Here is a 22,489-nt window from a genome sequence, read left to right as displayed (position 1 = left end):
TCACCGCAAACACGTCGTCCATCTTCCCGTTCGCCGCAGCCGCGTTTGTGTGCCGCGTCCCGTGTGGCTTTTGGCCGCATCCTTTCGGAAAACTAAGAAATGCAGCCCTCGGAGGTGCTGCTGCATTGCCTAATCCTGCAGCAAATCCTCTGTCTGTGCCAAGAATGAGAAGTGTAATTGACGTTAAAATCGACGGCGTACCTGTCCAAGCACTCGTCGACACCGGAGCCCACGTATCTGCGATGAGTGCTAGCCTAAGTAGACGTTTAAAAAAGGTCCTCACCCCAGCAGCTGCCCGAGTGCTTCGTGTGGCCGACGGTGGCGTGCTGGTTGTTCTTGGAATGTGTACTGCGCGTTTAAGTATAGCCGACCGCCCTACTTCTGTTCCCTTTGCTGTGATCGAGAACTGCCCTCCCGACGTCATCCTTGGATTGGACTTTTTATCCGCTCATTCTGCTCTAATCGACAGCGCGACTGGCGTTCTTTAGTTAAAACTGCCTCAACTCACCGATGCTCCGAGCACCACCCCACGGCACTTGTGCTCGCTTCACGATGAGGGTCGGTCACCTGAGGCAGTTACTTACGTCACTTTGACGGCCCAGCCTTATGTTCCTGACAGTGAATATGTGCGTCGCGCCATCGTCGACGTGCTTTTGAACCGGAACGTTTCTGTTGCGCATACGCTGGTCACGGTTACTAATAACGACGTCTTTCTACCGCTTCTGAATTTTAGCCTGCGCCCTCAAGTGATTCCGGCCGGCCTGTTCTTGGCCAGCGTTTCTAGTGGTTTCGAATTTGACATTGAGAGTCTGAATGCCGAGAGTCGTTTATTAGCGCCAATTGGAGCTCACAGCTCTGTTTCCTTAATGGATGACTTCGCGAAAATGACTGCACCTGACCTCATCTCTGCACAGGGCACCGACATACGTCTCATGCTCGAATCGTACAGTGACATCTTTGATTTCGGTGACCGGCATTTAGGCCAAACATCTGTTGTTCACCACCGTATAAACATTGGAGACACGAATCTTATTCGTCAGTGTCCCTATCGTGTACCGCATGCTGAACGTCGAGTCATCAAATCAGAAGTGGACAAAATGCTCCACAAACGGCTCATCGAGGCATCACCCAGCCCTTGGGCTTCGCCTGTCGTCCTTGTGAAAAAGAAAGTTCGTACCTGGCACTTTTGCGTCGATTATCGCCACTTAAACAAGATCACGCGAAAAGACGCCTACCCACTACTACACATCTATGACGCCTTGGACTGCTTGCACGGAGCTAAATACTACTCGTCCATCGATCTTCGATCCGGCTACTGGAAGATTTCAGCTCATAAAAGGGACCGTGAGAAAACGGCTTTCACCATGCTGGATGGCTTATGTTATCAGTTCAAAGTCATGCCATTTGGCCTATGCAATGCTCCTGCGACATTTGAACGTATGATGGACTCTCCTCTGCGAGGCTACAAATGGACCACCTGTTTTTGTTACCTTGACGACGTTATTATTTTTTTTCCACGTTCGGCAGCCATTTTACCTGACTCGCTGCCATTCTAGCGGTCATCCGAAAAGTAGGCCTCCAACTGAACTCCACGAAGTGTCAAATCGGGCGCCGTCAGATTGCCGTATTGGGACACGTCGTTGACGCATCTGGTGTCCAACCAGAGCCAGAAGAAGTTCACGCCGTACGCAGTTTCCCTGTGCTACTTTCTGCTTCTAATGTGCGCTGCTTCGTCGGCCTGTCATCAGGCAACCTGCGTGATGGCTTTTACTAACATAACCGACATGCACGCTCAGCAACAACGTGATGAATCCTTACAGTCCTTCATCGCCGTGGTGCAACCTGGCAGCATTGATGGCACGTGCCGCATGCTCGTGCTGCACGACGGCATCCTGTACCGCCGCAACATCAACCGCCACGGCCCTGAGTTGCTCCTGGTCCTTACTCGTCATCTGCGATCTGTCGCTATCCAACAACTTTACGATGCACCGACGGCGGGTCACCTGTCAGACGACTCCATCCAATTGAAGTTCCCTTTGAACCGTTCTTTCGCGTAGGCCTTGACCTGCTTGGTCCTTTTGCGATGACGACTACAGGGAATAAGTGGATCGCCGTCGCTACTAACTACGCGACCCGCTACGCGGTAACAAAGGCGTTGCCGACTAGTTGCACAACTGACGTCGCCTATTTTCTCCTTCACGACGTTATTTTCCCCCATGGGGCGCCTCGACCGTTATTTACAGACCGCGGCCGCTCGTTCTTGTCTCGAGTTGTCGACCGCCTCCGCCACTCTCGTGCCACTGAGCAGAAGCTGTCCACCGCCTACCACCCACAAAAGAACCGTCTTACGGAACGTCTCATCCGAACAATCACAGATATGCTGTCTATCTACGTCTCCAACGATCACCGCGACTGGGAAGCCACGCTAGCCTACGGGACGTTCGCGTATATCTCGTCCTGACATGACACCGCAGGATACTCACCCTTCTATCTTTTGTATGGTCGCGACCCCTCATTGCCGTTTGACACCATCCTCCCTTCTGTGCCACGTGTTCCAATTGAGTACTCTCGTGAAGTCATCGATCGCGCTCACATGGCACGTCAAGTCGCCTAATCTCGTTTTTTACCCTCGCAGCACATATAAAAACTGCGTTATGACCGGTGCCATCGTGATGTTGAGTTCGTGCCATGTTCTTGGGTGCTCCTTTGGTCACTATGTCGTCGGGTTGGCCTGTCCCACAAGCTTCTGTCTCACTACACGTGGTCTTATGAAGTCCTACGTCAAGTTAACGACGTAATTAAATTACGAGATTTCGCCGCTATAGTTTGATGCATCCTCAAGTCCGACGCCTGTTGGCGTCGTGCATGTTTCGCGGCTGAAGCCATACTTTGCTCCCAACTCTTCGCCTGCCATGCGCCGAGACGGCGCTTCACCACCCGGGGGTCCTGTTACGGAAGGATGAAAGAAGAGAGAGGAAGAAGAAGATTGCGAGACACTGGCTGCTGCGTGTTGTTGGTGGTCAGCCGTCTTAACTACTCTGACTCATCTTGTATATTTATTGTAAATAGTCTTTCTATGCTCCCAACACCCTCGTAACAATATATACGATGGTGCTGTTGCTTCGACGTCAACAGACGCAAGAACAGCAGAACAATTCAATATCATTTCATAGATTTGCTAATAAATCTCTAGACAAGAGCTAATTTTGGTATCCGTGCCTACCGATACATCCGTGGGCATCTTTAGCCTCGAGAATATAAGAAAGTTATCTATCCTTACCTTCGAGGCCACCTTTGCGCGACTTCTGTTCGAGGATGTCTTCTCCGTTGTTTGTCATTTGTGAAATCTCAGTCCTGCCCACTAATAATTAAGGGGCTCACGTCGAAGATGCCTCTCTTAGCAAATGCCAGGCAGGAATAATATACTGTAAATGCACATAGGCTCGCCACAATATGTGTGTAGAAAAACATACTATTCTATGAGAGTTTGTGAAGTTCATTTTGGAAATGACGTGTTTCGTTGTTATTTTTCCATTCATACCATTCAGGATTTGAACTGTCTTGCACAAAATGTTTGTATTTAATGGAATGATGCTTTTTATCACGTGTTAAATTGCTAAACATGACAACATTGTGCATTCCTTCTGCTGCGCTACATTTTAGGCAATTATTCCCTTGCACGTAATAAATAACTAAATCAATGAACAGCGGGAATGCAGCACGCTATTGACACAAATATGGCACATACTGGGTAACATAATTCGCTCCGTCAGTGTTGTCTCTTACAAGCAATACATCGTAAGTTCAACGTGATTTATGTTATAGTGTGCCTTATTTTATCAGAAATGTGGAACATTTGTTTCTTACGGCTTTTATGCCTAAGAGAGAGAGAGAAAATAATGCAGAGAAAGGCAGGGAAGTTAACCAGAGGTAGTTCCGGTTGGCTACCCTGCGCAGGGGGAAGGGTTAAAGGGGGATAAAAGTTATGCCCAAGGTGGGCAAGGGAAACGAAGGGGACAGTTTACATTTCCAAGTTTTTCCGAGCCCTTCGAATCTGTTTGCACTACACTCATACTACGCACAAACTGCGAACTTTGAGATCATTCCCCTGACTCCCGAGGTCTGCGTAGAGGCTCAACGAGACCTTGGAGATCCCGTGTGATCTGCTCATGGGTGACACCGCAGAGGTACGTTGGTACCGTGACGGGCGAGCGGTCGATCTGATCGATGACTCCCGCCTGAAGTTGAGGTCCGACGGAGCGCTGGTCATCGACGCGGCCAACCACACCGACACCGGTGCCTACCGCTGCCGCTTGGGAACGCGCGAGTCTCCCTTGGTCATCGTCGTGTCGCCCTTGCACATCGAGAGTAGCCCGGAGACACGCGTCGTGGATGCCGGAGCCACGGTTAATATTGATTGCAAGGTAGGCACGGCCTCTCCTTGAGGCATTGTTTATAAATCAGTTTACTTCCTCATTGTAAGGAAGAAGATCGGCATGCTCGGAGCCAGTTCGCCATCTTGATGAGGCTTAGTGCTGCCATGGCGCTCCTTGCTGATCATCTCGAATAAAGGCCCTTAACAATCGCTGGGTTCCCTCCGAGACCGTAACTTCACAACTGTACTCTCAAGTCAGTGTTCGCCATGCCGGAAGGAGACCCTTCGCTCCTTGCTACACCGGCACCGGCAACAGCGCACTATTCTAGTCGGTCGACTGCCAGCAAGGAGCGCCGTGGAAACACCGAGGCTCAGCAACATGGCGAACTTGCTCCGAGCCACGCGGTGGTCACGGGACTTCCGAGCTTGTAGGCCTTCTTCTTTAGCGCTTGTTCGTTTTCTTTTCTTGCACTGATAAGAGTACATTTCTTCGAATGGCAGTGCAGGCCATCGCAGTTACACCGGGACTAATTTTCAAAGCAGTGAAAGGAAAGTCGTCTACGTGAAATTTTTTCGATACAGGCGTATATTTGGTGCAAAATATACGCGATGCAATGTTACAACCAGAGTTGACATTTCCGCTCCAAGTAACATATCTGTGACGTCCGTAAACTCTGATATAACAGACACCAAGCTACAAACACCTGAACCGATGGTTTTTCAGGGCGTGCCACAAACTCTAATATACGCGCTCTCTAAAAATCCGTCATCTCGGAATTTGGATATTATCCTTAATTTACAATGAACCCATTTCTCTCAAAGAAGGTATTGTGTAGGCTAATCTACACTTTTAAAGCACGCGAGCGCTTCCGAAGAATGTGCACGATGGATATTGTTATAAAAATAATTGTTCCAGAAACTATCGAAGGTGGTGGTCAGAGTAAACAAATGGCTCAAATAGATGGACACATTCGCAATATTTTCGAATCCCACTGCTGACGTCGATAACGGTGTTAGATGAAGGCGTCATAAACTATAGCGCACGCGTTTCAGTAGATGACACGACAGAGCGATGACCGCGGTGGGAAGATGGAATGACGATGACAGCGACGATCGCGGTGCTACGAAGACGGCACGACTGAGACGATGTGACGACCAGGGCGGCGCGACAACGGATTCTAATCAGTGCAACGACGATTGCGTGACAACGGCTGCGCACCTGCACGTTCTTGTTCGCTCGCTTACTCTACGGAGGTCAGATACTGCTCCCGCCCATTCACTTCAATATCGCGAAGACTTTGCGCATGGTGCGGATCGGTCTAAGCGAAGCTGTGTTGAGCCGGCAAGACAAAACGGCCCGCCTCGACAGAAGACGCACCGCGGAGCTCGGCGACGAACGCGCTCCGAAGCTGTGGGCCCATGCCACCGATTAAAAATATTATTTTTGCTCCGTGGTCCAGACAGCGGAGAACCGAGTCACAGCGCCACCACTAACCGAAACCTCTTTAAACGCGGAAAAGCTCGCGTAACAGCAGCGTGCTCCTCGGAGAGCTATGCTCTACCTCACGAGTAGCGTGGAGCACCGCTGAAGGTACGACGTGTACACGGACACTATCTTTGGGCAGCGTAACATCGTTCCGGGCATAGCTGTCTGATTATTGGTGAGATCAGATAGTTTTCTTTTTCCTTAGTACGTGGTACTTTACAGAGACACGTGACATGCTCGGCCCTATGAGTATGCACGCCGTAACTTTGGCGGTTACCTTGGCGGTTACCACCGGTAGCTGTAGTAGCCGCCGTAACTGCGATTACCTAGCAATATTCAAGCGCTCGTACAACCCAAAGCGCCCGCTTGGACCTCAATTCGAGCTTGTTAATGGCTATCTGCCCTGATAGCAAGAAATAAATGGTAAAATTGGTTATTGCTTGTAATCTGACGCTAAGGGCAGAGCAGTTGGTAAGCTTTGCCGTGATTATTTAGATGACCTATTTGTTTTGACACTGCTAGGACTGCAGAGACGGTGCCAAGCCGTAAATGTGGTTTGATTTTCAGTTAGTAGATGGCGCCACAAAATTATCGCTGGTGCTCTACATTAGCACAATATTCGCACAACATTAGTACAGAGCAAGGAGCGATAAATGGCCAGTTGAAATTTGAACTCAGCAATAATAATCACGAGAGTAGAAGAACTTGTCTAATGGCCAAGCAAAGAGTGGGAATATACGGAGGTTCTAATAGCAATAACGACATAAATACGGAAAGAGAAGCAACATGCTGGTTGGAAAGGAGAAAAAAGAAACATAGAAGCTGACGGAACAGGGAGATACGAGAAGCGACCACCGAACGACAGAAAGCATGCCGAGAGCACAGACAGGAAAAAAAAAAAGTTTAGCGCTATGTGGTATGTGGCTTAGGGGTATGCGGAAAGGTGTATTGATTCCAGGACTTACATTTGGAAATGCGGTTGTTTGCTTGCAATCAGGGTTACAATCAGGAATCGGTGCGAACCAAAGGTCAGTGAGACGCCTCGCATTGGGCGCTCACGAGAAGACTACAAATGAAGCTGTGCAGGGTGATATGGGCCGGACAAGATTTGAAGTGGGGGAAGCTCAGAGTAAAATTGAATATAATGAACTACTGATGAATATCGAAGAAATTAAATGGGCTCGGAGAGTGTTCAGATATTCGTACAGGAAAAACATTGATTCACAGTGGAGGCAAAGAACTAGGAAGCTTACCAGCAAGTATGTGGCCTGTAGGGTCAGCGACACAGCAACAAGGAACGTCAAGCTGAAAGTCAGAGAGGCTGAAATAATCTCATAGGTGGCGGCAATGGAAAGGAAACCTGCCATAAGTAACTACTTAAGAGGAAAAAACACGAAATAAGGAAAGAAACAACTTATGATAACTCAAAGGATAGGTGACTACTTTTCGAAGCGAGATTTGGTTGCCTTAGATCGCGCACTTATAAAGCGAGATACAAAAAAGAAGACGCACGTGTTTTCTATGGTAAAGCTAAGGAAACGCTGGAGCACGTTTTATTACAATGAGAAGCGGTCGATTTAGGCACTTCTGGCCTCCTTGAAGCTCGTGGGTTCGGCGAGAGCAAACATGTCTGCAGTAGAGATTAGTAAGAGGCGATTGGATTATTGACGGCAGAAATGCGGGGAGACGACAAACAACGGAGGCATACAAAAACAAAGTTCCGAATAGGGGTTCAGAAAATCTGGTAATGAATATACTCCGTGTTTTTCTTTCTTGAATATAGGTAGGACATTCGGTAATATTTGGTCAGGTACTCGCGAAACGTGGTGGGGATGAAGGAACTCCGCGTCGGAGTAGCTCTTCACGAACCATTTGGCGTATCGTTGAGGCCAGGTCCGACGACGAGCTCACGTCAACGCTTTCACTGTAGGCAGGTTGATCAACCGACCGAACTTGGTCGTTATTCGGCGCATACTCAAGGTTTCGAAGGTGCGGCAGTGCCGTATAAAGTCAGAAACTGAGTTCAAGTTATCCTTGCTAGTAAGGAAATTGTAGATGTCGTCTGCGATCCCCTTGAGTAGATGGCCAACTTCGTCTGCTTCTGACATACATTGGTTGACCTGCTTACACAACCTAAGGATCTCCTCAATATATGCGGCGCAAGTCTCACCAGCAAGTTGAATATCTTGAGTAAAAACATTTTGGCCGCGTACATAGTAACAGCTTGGTTGCGCAACCCACCGTTTCTAAGGGGACGCTCATTCCGTCCGTCCATCCGTCTGTCCATCGTGAACCGCAGAGCAAAGTTAGTTTTCAAGAAAACTCAGAAACATAGATAAAGATAAATGAGCGGCTAATGTGCACAAGTATGTTTACCTGAAAAGCGTGGACACAGAATGGAGGAAGAGGTCACGAAAGTAAATGGACGACCAGGAGTCATAAAAAAGAGTCAGAGAAACGGAGACAGTGAATTAGATGCAAAGAATGGAAACAAAAACACCATTTAGATTTACAAGAATGACAGGAAAGGAATTGGAGGGGAAAATCTGTACGTCAAGTCAAATGCAGGCGCCTTGCTAATTGAGGCTCGAGCTGGCTGCCTCAGGACGGCAACATAACGGACCAAATATTCACAAGATGAGGTGTGTGTCTGCTGCAGCAAAAATCTGGAGACTACTCAGCACGTACTAACCTAATGCGAAGGTATTCATCCAGTGAGACCCCTAGGTAACATACAGCTTCCAGAAGCACTTCGATTTAAAGTGGACGGGAACATCAGCTAGTCAGCAGTCATCTCAAAACAAATCGAAAAAAAAATTCTAGAGTCAACGCGGCATTGCCGGAAACGCGAAAATTTGTCCCCTGCTCCGCAACAAGTCCTTAAAAACTCGCGGAAACAAATGATATTCTAATAACACCAGCAGACAAAGATGCCAGTATAGCAATCTGGCCTATAGATAAGTACAAGAATAAGGCCTCTGAACAAGTGAGCAACCACACCCATTACACAAAAGTCGACTATAACCCAACTTCAGACTACAGCAATAGTGTGCAAAGCACAATAGCGGACCTGCTGTCCAGGGAGCTAATGACGCAATCTGAATATCTCTTCACGATGCCAAATAACAAAGAAGCAGGCTGCTTTTATTCTTTTCCTAAAATACATAATGCTCCTGTTGAAAAAAAGTTTACAGAAGAAATATCATGTCGGTCTTTAGTGTATGCTAGCAACACACTTGCCGAGTCACTATCCAAATGAATAAATCGCCGCCTGCCAAACATTACCACTACCCTCCCATGTTTTGTTCAAGACATGCCGCACTTCCTTCGAATTATCGATGGCATCAATGCCAACCACAGCCTTTCCGATCGCGCTATTGTGATCACTTTAGGTATTTCTGCTCTTTACACTAACATACCCTTGAGTGAAGGAATCGAAGCCGTATCGAAATCCCTCGCAGTCAATTCCCCAAGCGCACGCTTCTCAACATTACCTTTCACTCATTAGGTTAGTTTCCACGCTCAACTATTTCGAATTCGATTGTATTCACTACCTACAAACTTCCAGCACTAGCAAGGGAGCAGGATTCGCTCCAACGTATGCGAACATTTTCACGGGACAGCTTGAACCAGACCTGTTAAAATCTTACCCGTTAAAACCCCACGCTTATGTGCGTTACACTGACGGCATAGTTATAGTATGGGAACACGGCACAGGTGCGTTAACCGACTTAATTATCCATTTCAATCGCATTAGGCCTAGTGTTAAATTTACTGCTGAACCACTGTCTAGATCAAATCAGCTTCCTCAATACGATGGTCTACACGGAAAATGGAAAACTGAGCACGACCCTTCACCGGAAGCCTACGGATAGCCAACAATATTTTGACTACAACAGTCATCACCCGCGACACTGCAAGCTAGGAATTTTCGTCGGACAAGCGAAACGAATAAGCATCTGCAGCAATGACAACGATTGTTAAAACTTCTTTCCGCGCGAGTTGGTGCATACTTGATTTCAAAATTGTAACAGCGCAAACACATGCAACCACAAAAGAACAAGGACGAGACACAAGCGCTTGTGTCTCTTCCTTGTTCTTTTGTGGTTGTATGTGCTAGCGCTGTCATATTATTCGAAACAATGATTATATCCACCACCTAAATGAGGTTAAAGCAACGCTAGCAGAAAGAAACTATCCACAAGTTGCCCTCAACAGAGCATATGACGTCGCGTCAAGATTGGAGAGACAGTCGGAATTAGCTAGGAAACAGCCTGCACCAGAATCTGACAAATCGCCGGCCTTTAAAGCAAAGTATTCTAATGTCCCTATACGTAAACAACATCCTATGAAAATACGACCCAATATTATCATGTAACAAGCGTCTGAGAAAAGCGTTCCCAGATGCACCAAGGTTTACTTCTTGCCGCAACAGAAACTTTAAAGACATGCTAGTGCACGCAAAAGTCAGCCAGCATCATTCCCCAGTAATAAAAGCATGTTGTCGCCCCAGGTGCTAAACCTGCAGGTACCTTCAAAGTGACATTAAAAGTAAAAGCACCGAAAATAGTTATACACACAAAGCGAAACCTAGCTTTACTTGTGCAATGTTCCTTCTGTAAGAAACAATATAGCGGTGAAGGAGAAATGGGACAATCGGTGAACGTCAGGTTAAACGGATAACGCGCGGACACAGCTAAAAACCTTCCCAAAACCATTGCCAAGCATTTCAACCTTCCTGGTCATAACTTTGATGGACTTAAATTCTACATCCGACAGTCAAATTTCCGTTTTGAACAAGAAAGAAAATACAGAGAATCATGCCTTACCCATAAGTTTAAGACATTACAACCAATAGGCATAAACGTTTTAAAGGGGAATATCTTTTGGCTATGCTAGATTTCAAGCTCTAGGCAACAACACTTAGTTATTTGCATTTCGTTACTGAGTGTTTTTTTCGTGCATTTTTTTCATTTATATGGTAATTGCATTTCAGCAATTTCTTTTTCACGAGCACCTTTTTCTACAGCTCCTTTTATTATCTCTTTCGGAGAGACGATAGCCCACTGACCTCCAGCGAGGCTGATAACAGAGGGTTGCTGGGCACACGGCCGTTGACACGCCGGCTGACACACGGCCGTGTCACCGGCCATGTGCATAGCACCCCGCTATTCCCACTTCTACACCCTTGCCGCTAACACACCTTCGGCAGTTGCCTCACCCACCCGCCTTACCACATCTCCCCTTTAGAAGAAGCCCACCTATATAAACTGGGCCGAGGAAAGCATATGTCGCTTTGAAAAAGACAAGTCCCCATTGTCGAAACGTTAGCTCCACTTTTACCTTGTTGTCGTTTTGGTCATCAGCTTGAATTTCCATCCCCTGCCTTCCCCCTGTTTTCTTTCAATGTCACAAGTGTTTCTTATAGGACCGTAAATGTCACGGTCGTCTGGGAAGAGTGAAATATCAGTACTCGGGCGAAAAGGAACATTACTGTAAATGATAAACAGTAGAGGTCGGAGAACAGTGCCTTCTGATACCCCGAAATGTACAAGAGATGCCTGTTCATCAGCATGTGTTAGGAGGCATATACAAACTGCTGCTGGTTAGTGAGGAAGCTAAGTATTCAGACCAGTAGAAAGGAGCTAATGTTCAGACGAGAAAGTTTTGAGAATAGTCATTGGTGTGCAAATTTATCAAATACCTTTATGAAGTCCAAGAAAAGGGCATCTACAGGTATGTTTGGATCGAGGCTAGAACATGGAACGCTAAAAATTTGGCTAGTTGACAATTTCACCAAGGTCCTTGTCGATAGCAATGTTGAGCAAGATGCAAAACGTTATGGGATACTAAAACGTTTACAATCTGAAAGTAAATAACATGCTGTATTAGTTTAAAACAACTACTGGTGGGTGAAATGAAACGCTCACTGCTGCATAACGATGGGAGTACCTTTCTTCGGGACAGAAACAGTCTTGCTCACTCTCTTGTCTTCCAGCACCACTGCTACAAATTCACTGAATTTTCGGGTTTACGCGTCAAAAACACGATCTGATTAGAGGCACGGTGTAGTGGGGGGCTCCGGATTAAATTTGGCCATCTGGTGTTCCCAAACCTGCACTAAATGAGCGGTATAGCGACGTTTTGCATCTCGCCCCTATTTAAATGCAGCCGCCATGATATTGATTTGATCCCGCAACTTCGTGCTTAGCAGCACCACACCAGATGATATCGATTGGCGAAAAATAGCACATAAAGACGCGCCCGCATTTATTTTGGCGTTTTTCAACATTTTGATGTGTATATCATCCACACCAGGTGGTGATGTAAGTTTGCATTGATAAGTTAGCTTCTCAATGCAGTTAGGACAAAAAAGTAATGTCAGGCGTGTTTGCATGACCGAAATAAAGGAAGGGAGGCAAAATACGTGGTTCAGTTGTAAAAAAGAAACAAAGAAAAACGCATTTAAGTTGCTCAGTCGTTTTATGATCGGGAATACGACGGATTTGTTCGTCAAACAGAGCAAATGGCTGGGAGGTATTGTGGTTAATAGCCTTTTAGAATCTTTGGGGGCTATTTCATAACATAGCAAGAAGTGTTCGCGAAAAGAATAAAATTAAAAGGAAGTTTTTTTTCTCTTTTCGGCCAGAGTTTCGAACTCTTTTTTTCCGCTATAGTACTTGTTCCATGCATATGTGTTGTGAGACCGTTTCGTTTAGCGAAAGAGCCACTGTTTGTACTGTTAAGACGGTTCCGTGCGACTTTTAAATGATGGGGAGGACACTTTTCCTGCTTAGGCGGTAGCGGGTACGTACGTATTTTGTGAACAAATGGAAGCATTTGGTTTGTAAAAAATAAGCTGTTTCACCTTTTCGATAGATTGAGGCAAAGAAATCGAGCAACACATGTATGCGCTATCACAGAATTTTTTTTTTCACACGTATTCCTATAACAAAGACTCCACTAACAGTTCTTGACAGTCATGAAGGAAGCTTTGTGGTCGGAGAAATAGACTGATATATGTTCGACTTGGTACACCAATGCTTGATTCTCAAAGACGAGATCTGTGCAAGTGCCTCGCGAGGTTGTCACAGTCGTGGGACGCGTTACGAGCGAGAGGAACGGGATGTTCTCCCGCATAAGTGTTAGGAAATTGCTGTTTGTCTTTATGTCAACATTAAAGTCCCCCACTACTAACATCGGTGTGGATCGATGGACGGTTAATGCGAGTTGCAGGAAGTGCACGACGTCTTTCGTGAGTGCGGTAGCGGACTCACGAAAGCGGTATCAGTCGGTCGCTGCTAGCGCTGGGGGGATGAAAGGGGGGCGGAGCTGGTTACGAGGCCGATGATAACGCCGACGACGACGCGAAACCCAGGAACGGACGCCAAAGAGCCATTTGTGTAGCCAGCCCTCCTCCACAGTCTCTCCTCTTCCCTTCCATCATCCTCCCTCGCCCGGAGAGCCGACAGCGCGCATGCGTGGCGGCGGAGCAGCAGATTCGTCGGCGAGCTGGTTACGAGGCCGACGACAACGACGACGACAACGCCGCCGACGACGACGACGACAACGCCGCCGACGACGACGACGCGAAGCCCAGGAACGGGCGCCAAAGAGCTGCGCTCTAAAAGGAGCCAAGTGACGCTTTTCAGAAGCCTATTTGGAAACATTGATCACACGAACTTGCCCCCACGCAGGTGGTCGGTGGCACCAATAACACCGCGCGCCTCAGCTGGCTCGTGGGCGGCGTCCCGCTCGCCTCGTCGGGGTCTCGGGCGCGGCTTTCGGGATTCGCCGGCGTGCGCGACTCGCTGCTCACGCTGACCGACGTGGCGCCGGCCGACAGCGGCGAGTACACGTGCCGGGCCCTGGACGGGCGGTGCCCGCGGGCCGCCACGGCCTCGACCAGGCTGCACGTGTGGCCGCACGGGGTGCACACCAACGAGGAACTGCCCGGTGCTGGATTGCTCATCAGGTGGGGGCGAGCGGGGGGCGGCCTCGGGCAGCTCGCACCTGGGAACGCGTCGTGCCGAAACGATGCGCAGTAACTGTCAATGCAGCGCCTAAACAATATGTGAAGGGCTCTATTAAACGGCCATGCATCTTCTCCTATCGTCAGTTTCCCCCAGCTTTCCTCTAGCAAACACTTTCAGCCTCACACAATTTCATGTAGAACAACATTCGCTATCTTATTAAATAGCAAGATTCGAATTACTCATTCCTTCATTTCACCAAGAACGACTGACGAGCAGTGCTATTTTTCTCACTCGGCTTGGGACCCTATTGCACTTGTGGTGAATGGGAAGCGTATGTGATGGTGTTGGGATTGTGGCGCCGCGTTTGTTGATCTATAAACTTGGCACTAAAATGCTAGAGAACTTGGTTAGCAGCGAGGAAATAAATGTCTTGGGTGACGGGGACATAACGCCCACCTGCTTGAAGAGGAACGAAGAATGTAACGAAAGAGGGAGGAGAAAGGCGTGACACAGCACTTCGTACATGCACACGCAGGAAAATGCCTACAGGCCTGAGTCGAGCGCGTTGGTGAAAGCGATTCTTGAAGAGGTTTTTTTTTCTCTTTTTGTTTTTGCGGGCATAGTTTACCGACTAGGTGCTTGCCCTTTCGGGAATGAGAAATCAGTGAGCGACGATAGCGAAAGACGTTGGTGTTGGAACTTGCTCACTGGGCACTGTAAAATCAAGTGCACAAGCACTGGGGCGAAACAGCTCTCGTATCCAACGGAGGCAAGCCGTACGCGAGGGACTCGGCGCACGTCCTCGTCTGTCAAAGCCATATCGACGCTCATGATGCTTAATTTGACCGTAACAAACCTTACGCGGCTGTGTAGAAAAGGACCGGACATCGATGGGGGGGGGGGGGGCGAGCATTTCTCCTCAGCATCACGTTCTTCCGGGCCACAGTGTTGTAGGTGCCGGCGTATAACCATTTGGAAATAGCCGAATTGGCACGATGTAAGCAAAATCAGTCACGTAATGATGTCGCAAGTTTACCAACTATTTGTTTCATAATGTACCATTGTGTAAGGGTACCTAGCGATACGTTAGCGTTCTTCCATGAGATGCAATTTCACAGCTCGCCTTCAATACTACACGTAATAAAGATGAGTCACTCTAGACTGCATGTATTGCCCACGTAGATGCAAAGTTGTTGCCGCTTGAAATAGCAACAGTATGAAATGCATTCCAACACTAACGGAGCAGTTGAACAACGGTGCAGCGTTTAAATAGGTTTGCGAACGACCGTAATTTTAAACGTATATATTTCTCAGCGATGGTCCTCGTACTTTTATGGCTAGTCGTGAAGGGTTTTTAATTCGAGCGTGTAGTAAACGCAGCTGCACGACTGCGTACGACAACGGATTGCAGTGCCGAAATCTCGGTGATTGCGTGGAGTTAGATCATTGATAAATATTAGTAATCTTGTAGATTATATGTACACTTACATATCATCGTCCTCTATATGGGCGAAGGAAAAAGGCTATAGGAAAGGACTCCACGTGACAATTTCTGAAGACTAGCCATAAAAATATGAAGGAAAGGCTCATAGGAATTGGGTCCTCACCGCGATAGGCCAGCAGTCTTTCTTTTTTTTTAGCCTCCACGAGTGCGCATACAGAATTGGAGAGAGTAGAGTTGAGGATGGGTGTGCGAGATCTGATCAAGACGAGGACGTCGCTGTATAGGCTACCACGAACCAAAGAATGCCTCGAAATGTCGGGCAACCATGTAGGGCCTAGTTATCAAGGGCCAGCGAACGAATGGGCCGGGCAGAGAGGAAGGCCGTCGTCAGAGGAGATTGCCTTGTCGAGACTTGCTGCATTACGTCACGCTCCCGCCTAGTATTTTCTCCCTCCATGGCAACCTATGGATCCGCCGTGGTTGCTCAGTGGCATTGGTGCTGCGCTGATAGGCATGACGTCGCGGGATCAAATCCCCGCCACGGCGGCCGGATTTAGATGGAGGCAAAATGCAAAAACACCCGTGTACATGGAAGTAGGTGCACATTAAAGAACTCCAGGTGGGCAGAATTCATCTGGAGTCCCCCACTAAGCGTGCTTCATAATCAGATCATGGTTCAGGCACGTAAAACTCCACACTTGTGGCCTTCACCTCCTTGATGTTTGACGTGCCTTCAATTGATGAGAATTTAATTTTTACGAAGCGCAACAGCTTCATTAGGATCGGTTAATTCGGCCACTTGTATCTTTTCGAAATCAGAATGAAGAGGTTCTCGGAGAACCTGAAATGAACATTTTACCAGGTGACAACCGCCCTGGTAGCTTTGCGGCTATTGTGTTGCGCTTATCAGAACGAGCTCGCGGGATCAAATCCCGGCCTTGGCGATCGCATTTCGGCGAGTGCGAAATGCAAAATCTCCGGTATTCCGTGCATTGGGGGCACGTTACTGGGTCCCCTACTGAGGCCTGAGTACCCTAATACACACCGGTGTGCCTGGTAATCCAATCGTGGTTTTGCCACGTAAAGCCCCATAATTAATTCACTTTAACAGGGGCCTTGAAGCACATACTGAAGTTCACATGGGCCTTGACAGACTTGCTCGTTCCTGGTCTGTTTATAGCTGGACGCACACACTTGTTTCCCGAAGATAGCACAGGTTGACTTGAGTTCAGAGATATGAGGAATAATATTCAGACTTCACCGCGACTATTTCGTCATTTTGTCACTTTCGCTCCCAGGCCGCTTGACGCACAGCTGACGCTGTCCTGCTGGCTGCCGGACGCCGTGGACAGCGCATTCAACTGGAGCAAAGATGGCGTCCCTTTGACAAAGGGAGACCGCGTGTCCATCACTGGTGGCACCCTGACAGTGAAACATCCGGGAGAAAGCGATGCCGGAGTCTACGAGTGCTCGCTCAGTGACTCCAACATTAAAGTGTCCATACAGGTACCGTGTGCTAAGGTTCTCTAATACGTATTCAGGAATAGTGAGCTGGAACGAGTGAGTTGGAAAATTAACCCTGTCAATGCCGTGGACGAGTCTTACTCGGTGACATTCCTTTTTTTTTTCAGAAAGCGCCAATGACGAATGGGTCTCGTCCGCGTGTTTGGACGCTCGTTCTAAGCGTCGATAATGGACCCGGCTCGCGCGATTCATTTTGACGCTCTGACAAGTTTCCTCTTTGACCACTAAGGGTCCCAACGAACAGAGTTAGTTTGGGCAGAGATATTCAAATGTTGGCTGCCAGTCGCTTGTTGCTGCCCCTCAGGCGAGCATGAAAACTTCTCAAACATGCCTTAGTCGTCTAACGTACGGCACATTGTGGGCTTTATTCCGTCTGCAACAGACGAAGAACATCCGACAAGGCGATGGCTTGTCTTTTGCAAAGGTCGAAGCAACACTGAAAATAAGTACGCAAAGGAACATGCTTGTGGTTCAAGGAGTGTGGTGCAGGTCTTTGCCTCGTGCGATATTTTGAGACCCATCATAAGTAACTAACGTCCTAACCCTCCTGAGCCATGCTTCAAGAACTTTGACTTTTGGCATCTGCAAGCCTCTCAACAATGGTTTGCTCTAATATGTACCCGCAGCAACCAGCGGTTGTAACGGAACAGAACTCCTATAAACTCGAAAACATTTAGTCAAAGTGCATGGTTATTGTTAATTCGTATTTTCAGCCACAAGTTGTGAATTTACTGCACCCATGTTATATATATTTTCTATATGAAAAAGAAAAGAAAGTTTGCTGTCCAGGTGTGCAATAAAAAAGCCTTTTACTGAATGAATAATTTTTTTTTTTGCCGGCACATGTAGGGTTGATACATGTGTTCAGAAAGTATCTTACAACTACTGACGTTGTACTGTGATTACCTTGGAATTATTATGTGTTTTAGAAAGTGTATTTGAAAATTATACGACCCGCCGTGGTGGAACACTTGCTTTGGCGTTGGGCTAGCCCGAGGGCGCGGGATCGAATCCCGCCCGCAGCGGCCCTATTTGAATGGGGGCTAAATGCAAAAACATCCATGCACCGTGCATTGGGTGCACGTTAACGAAATCCAGGCGGTCTTAATCCGGATTTCCGGACTACGGAGTGCCTCATAATCATATTGTGGTTTTGTCGTGTAATGTCCCAGAATAAAAAAAAGAATTAACAGCCAAAGCATTCAGTGACTACACTTAGCATGTTGCCTTCACTCTGTTTTTATAACGGTATATTTGATGAGACCACTTGAATTTCCTGCTCAACTGAGATGACTGATATAACGCGCTTAAAACACTTCGGTTTAGAAAGTTTCATTTACATGACATGTTTTGTGAGAGAAGAAATGTTTCACATCACATCTGATATTTGATGACACGCGAGCCATTGTGAGATATCGTGAAGAAATGCTTGTTAACATCACTTCTCACACACCATAGTGCTTGAGTCACTGCCTGTACATTTTTTGTGAGTCTCCGTATCCCATTTGTAGCTAACTGATGGGGACAGAGGCCCCGTCCACCTGTAGCCTAAAGCTCCCTCTCTTCTGGAGACAAGAGTGCTAGAAAAATGCAATATTGACAGGAGCGGACTAAAGCAGTGCATTCCGCCATAGATCTGGTATGTTGCCGATCTTACAATTCTAATATAAAATTGGTGAAAGTACAAGTGCTTCTCTAAAGGCGCTGTTAATGTATTGCCGCTAGGCACAATGCTGCACGTAGTTCTTGTTCTGCATGTTCGTTGGCTCATGGTATTCACAGCAGCATCTTTTGGCGTACTCATTTGTATCCTTATGCATACCTGTTCTCTTTTCGAGCCTGGAGGAATAAGCATCGTTTGTAAAAAATTTTTATTGACCGCAGTGTCCTGCAGATTCTGGGAATAAGCACTTCTATAAAAAAAGACGTAACCACGTACAGAACTACTGTGTTGGACTGGTATGGCATCATGCAGATCAGTTATGCAGGGAATATGTGATGATGATCATGATTGATGATGATTATTAGGTTCTAATTTGCAGGCTAGCGTTTTGCCTAGCTCTAATTTTTTTTATTCTCGTTCTTCATTAAATATTGTACAGCTAACCATGCCACGTAACAAACCCGACTCCAACTCTTCCCTGCTTATTTTTCTACAGAAACTGTAAATGCCTCTAGCTGATTTCGACCGCTGAAAAGTTAACGCTCTCAATCGTTTCCAGTTCCAGCGCTTCTTAAAGGGGCGTTTTCTACGGTCCTGCTGGAGTGAATATATTGGCATACTATTACACTGAGATGCAGCCGTCTCCGGGCTTTTGCTGCTGCAGGCGCGTGCTTCATCCTGTTCTGAATACTCGCTCCTATACTCTTCTGCACATTCTTAAGTGACATCTGGAGGGTAATTCGCTGTACACCAACATTAAGTTTTGAACGCTGATCTGCCAGCGCGGGATCTTGCAGCACGCCCCGGTTCACACTCACAGCGCGGACGCAGTCGGCTTGAACAGTTAACAACCGCGTCAGTTTTTCGCAAACAGAGCGAAAGCATCGCGATTTGAATGGCGTCAACTGTCGCGTAAGCGGTGGGCCCTTGTTGATGCTCGCAGGTGCGCTACAAAGTGTTCTGTTACCTGGACTGGGAAGCCAGTGCGCCCGAGCCCTCGCACTGGATTTTGGGCAAGCCCGCGCGCCTTGCCGTGCAGCTGACCGGATGGCCGCCGGCGCGCATTGTCTGGTTGCGCGACGGGGTGGTGCTGTCGCCCTCGGATCGCGTCCACCTGGAGGCCCACAACAACGTCTCCAAGGCCGTCCTCGTGGTCGAGGACGCAGTGGCTGGCGACAGGGGCAACTACAGCTGCCTCGCCAGCAACGGTTTCGACGCCGACCGCTTCGATGTAATGGTCCGTGTACGCAGCAGGTGGGATTATAGCTTCCCCCTTTTTAAAGGGCCGTTTATAGTCCGACGTAACGCGCGCGCGCGCGCACGCTACGTCACGTCGGCGAAAACGACCCCCCTATAGTCGGGCGCACCGGCGCAGCCAACGTAACCGGCGGCTTCCGACGCGCCCCGGCGGGCCCGGCGCCGATATGGCTCCTGAGCCATTGGCGCGTCGGAGTCGGCGGAACTCTCGCACCACAGTGCATTGCGCGCGAAGAAAAAGGCGCCAACTCTGCAGACGGCTTTTGCGGACGGTGCGCGACTTGGCGAACGTTCTGCGCATGCTCCGAAGATAGCAGCCGACGGCGTGCGCGTTGAAGTATAGAGGGGGGGGGGGGGAATCTCGGCTGGGGCAGCGCAACCGACGTAGCGTGACTGACCGCGAACGACGCTCGCCCGCGCGCCGGTAACGTCGGACTATAAACGTGCCTTAACAGTAGAACACGGCATGTCTGGAAGCACGCAATGCAGTATTGTTGACGACCCACAGCGCGAAAGGTTGACATGGATGCGTGAAGCTCGAGCCGGTTGCCTAAGAACAAAAACATACCGGAGGAAATGCTCGGAACTAGATAAGGCATGTGTAAGCTGCTGTGAAAATCTGGAGACCACTCAGCACATCCTAATGGAATGTGAAAGGATTCACCCAGGCAGAACCGTAGGTGACGTATATCTTCCAGAAGCGCTTGGGTTTAAAAGAGACGGAAGCGTCAAACGGTCATCTGTCGAGATAAGCAAGAGACGTTTGAAGCATTGGTGGAAAAAGAGAAGACATTGATAAGACTGGATCTCATAGTCATAGCTAGCGGTACAAGGTAGAACTTGAAGGAAAAAAAGGAAAAGAATAAAAAGATATATACAAAAATGCGATAGATATGAAAAACATGTATAGCATACCTGATAAAATCAAGCAGGCTAGGCGATTATTTGTCACCTCCCCCTTTCAAAGGGGATGTCATTAAATCATCATCATCACCGCGGCAGCGGCGACGCTGGCCGTGCGGGGGAAACAAAAAAAGGACCAGAAAGCTCGCCTTCGCGCACCTGCACGGTAATGAAGAGGTAAGCACTTCTTGCGAATTGAGCGAATTCGAATTGAACCACGATGCGTCCAAGGCGTCCGTCACACTCGCTCCGTCGGACCCAGGTTGGCAACTCCGCATAACAAAAGGCTCGGCACAATTTGGGTGCGCCCGTGCTTGTGTGCGCGTGCGTGCGTGTAGTCGTGTTTCGTCTCTTTATGCAATCACGCGAAGCTTCGCCGTATCTAGATTCCAGCTCGTTGGATCAGCTGCACTTCTTATCTCAGGTGAACGAACCGGCCTAACGTCGAACGCTATTGCAGCTCATAACTTGCACGCGCGCACGCGGTTAAGTTTATAGTGTGCACTAACGATGTTGTTCTAGGCCTCTCCAAAGCACGTGGATCCTCAGGTGACGACACGAGTTTTATCACGTGTCGCAGGTACGCGTTTGTGATTCCCCTGTCGGGAATCGGCATCGAGATCTTCCTGCTGGCGGTCATCATCGCGTTTTCCGAGCTGCGCAAGCGCCGATCCAGGGGGCGCCATCGCCGGGCGTGGGAGGCAGCGCCGCCAGTCGCTGCACCCGTGCAGGCTCGAGGCGCGGGAAAGCGCGAATGACGCGATTGTGCTTGTTTTTTTAAAATTTTCTCTGTCGTGTTTTCGCGAAAATGTTTGCAGAGGACAAGTAAAAATAATAAAGTCGTGTAATATTGGGGGACCATCGATATGGATAACATGCCGACGAATTATTTTTCTTGCAAAGATTTGTGGATGAGGTGAATGAATCTGAACACCGACTACAACGCCGGGGAGCAGGAACCGGAAGCGCATGCTCCATTAGCGGACATGAATCTACTGTCATTGCTGCAAGAAAACACTGCGTAGTTCAACAAATATGTGTCGCTGTACTGACCAGAAAATATACCTTGAAATTATATTAAGCTAGTATATACTCTGGTGGTAAATATTTTAGATTAAGGTACACGATGTTGGAAGAATAATTGTATGCCATATCATGTCCTTGCTATATTTATATTAAGGTACTGTAACATTAGGTTTATTAGCTACTGGCAATAGAGTTTGTCAATTTTAAATGTTATGTACTAGCACACAAGAATGTTCGTCGATCTTGTACCTAATTTACCACATCGTCATTGCGCCGTGACCTATGGTGCCAGTGGTACATGTATCACATGTATACAAGTACGTTCCATAATTTATTATTTACTTATAGTTTGTCACCCCCGACAAATCCCGAGGACGATGGCACCAGTTACCACTGCACCACCTCCGCAGACTAGCCACCTCAACCGCAAGTCATGCCCATAGTCAAGCCATATGGGTCTTTACATAAACGAAGGAAAGACATCAAGCATCGACCAAGACACTCCAAGAATGAAAGGGAAGCGGAATGCACAAAAGAGGGAACACTTTTGGGCTACAATATATACGAGGTGGTGCGAGAGTATGGTGCCATCGCCAACGTGCTCAAATGAAATTCTTTGCTTAAAATCGGGTATGGTCTCAGGGTGACAGATTAACCAAAGGTCGGTAGGCCGGTTGGCCATCCGGGCTAAAGGTAAAGCCCCCAGTTTACATACTGCAAACGAGAAGCATTATGACATGAAACTAGCACTCTAAAAAATAAATAAAAATAAATGATCCCGTCAGGGGCCGCGGCGCCTTTACTGAATGACGCAAGCGTTTCACTTAACAAAACT

The 22,489-nt window shown here is 47.9% G+C and overlaps 1 protein-coding gene across 1 annotated transcript in view; it reads left to right on the top strand.

Moving 5' to 3' along the window:
• LOC135912537 (protein sax-3-like) overlaps positions 1-21,502 on the top strand; it is a 39,184-nt gene extending 17,682 nt beyond the window's left edge. Inside the window, exons 4-8 of the mRNA XM_065444996.1 lie at positions 4,131-4,424; positions 13,559-13,836; positions 16,580-16,787; positions 19,412-19,722; positions 21,209-21,502. Of these exons, the coding sequence (XP_065301068.1) occupies positions 4,131-4,424; positions 13,559-13,836; positions 16,580-16,787; positions 19,412-19,722; positions 21,209-21,386 (1,269 nt within the window). The 3' untranslated portion in view covers positions 21,387-21,502. The remainder of the gene's footprint in view (positions 1-4,130; positions 4,425-13,558; positions 13,837-16,579; positions 16,788-19,411; positions 19,723-21,208) is intronic.
• The last annotated feature ends 987 nt before the right edge of the window (positions 21,503-22,489 follow it).

Source organism: Dermacentor albipictus, chromosome 1 (assembly GCF_038994185.2).
Source record: "Dermacentor albipictus isolate Rhodes 1998 colony chromosome 1, USDA_Dalb.pri_finalv2, whole genome shotgun sequence".
In the NCBI taxonomy this organism is placed as follows: domain Eukaryota; kingdom Metazoa; phylum Arthropoda; class Arachnida; order Ixodida; family Ixodidae; genus Dermacentor; species Dermacentor albipictus.
The sequence above is the reverse complement of the archived record's forward strand: the minus strand, read 5'-3'. Positions and strand labels throughout refer to the sequence as shown.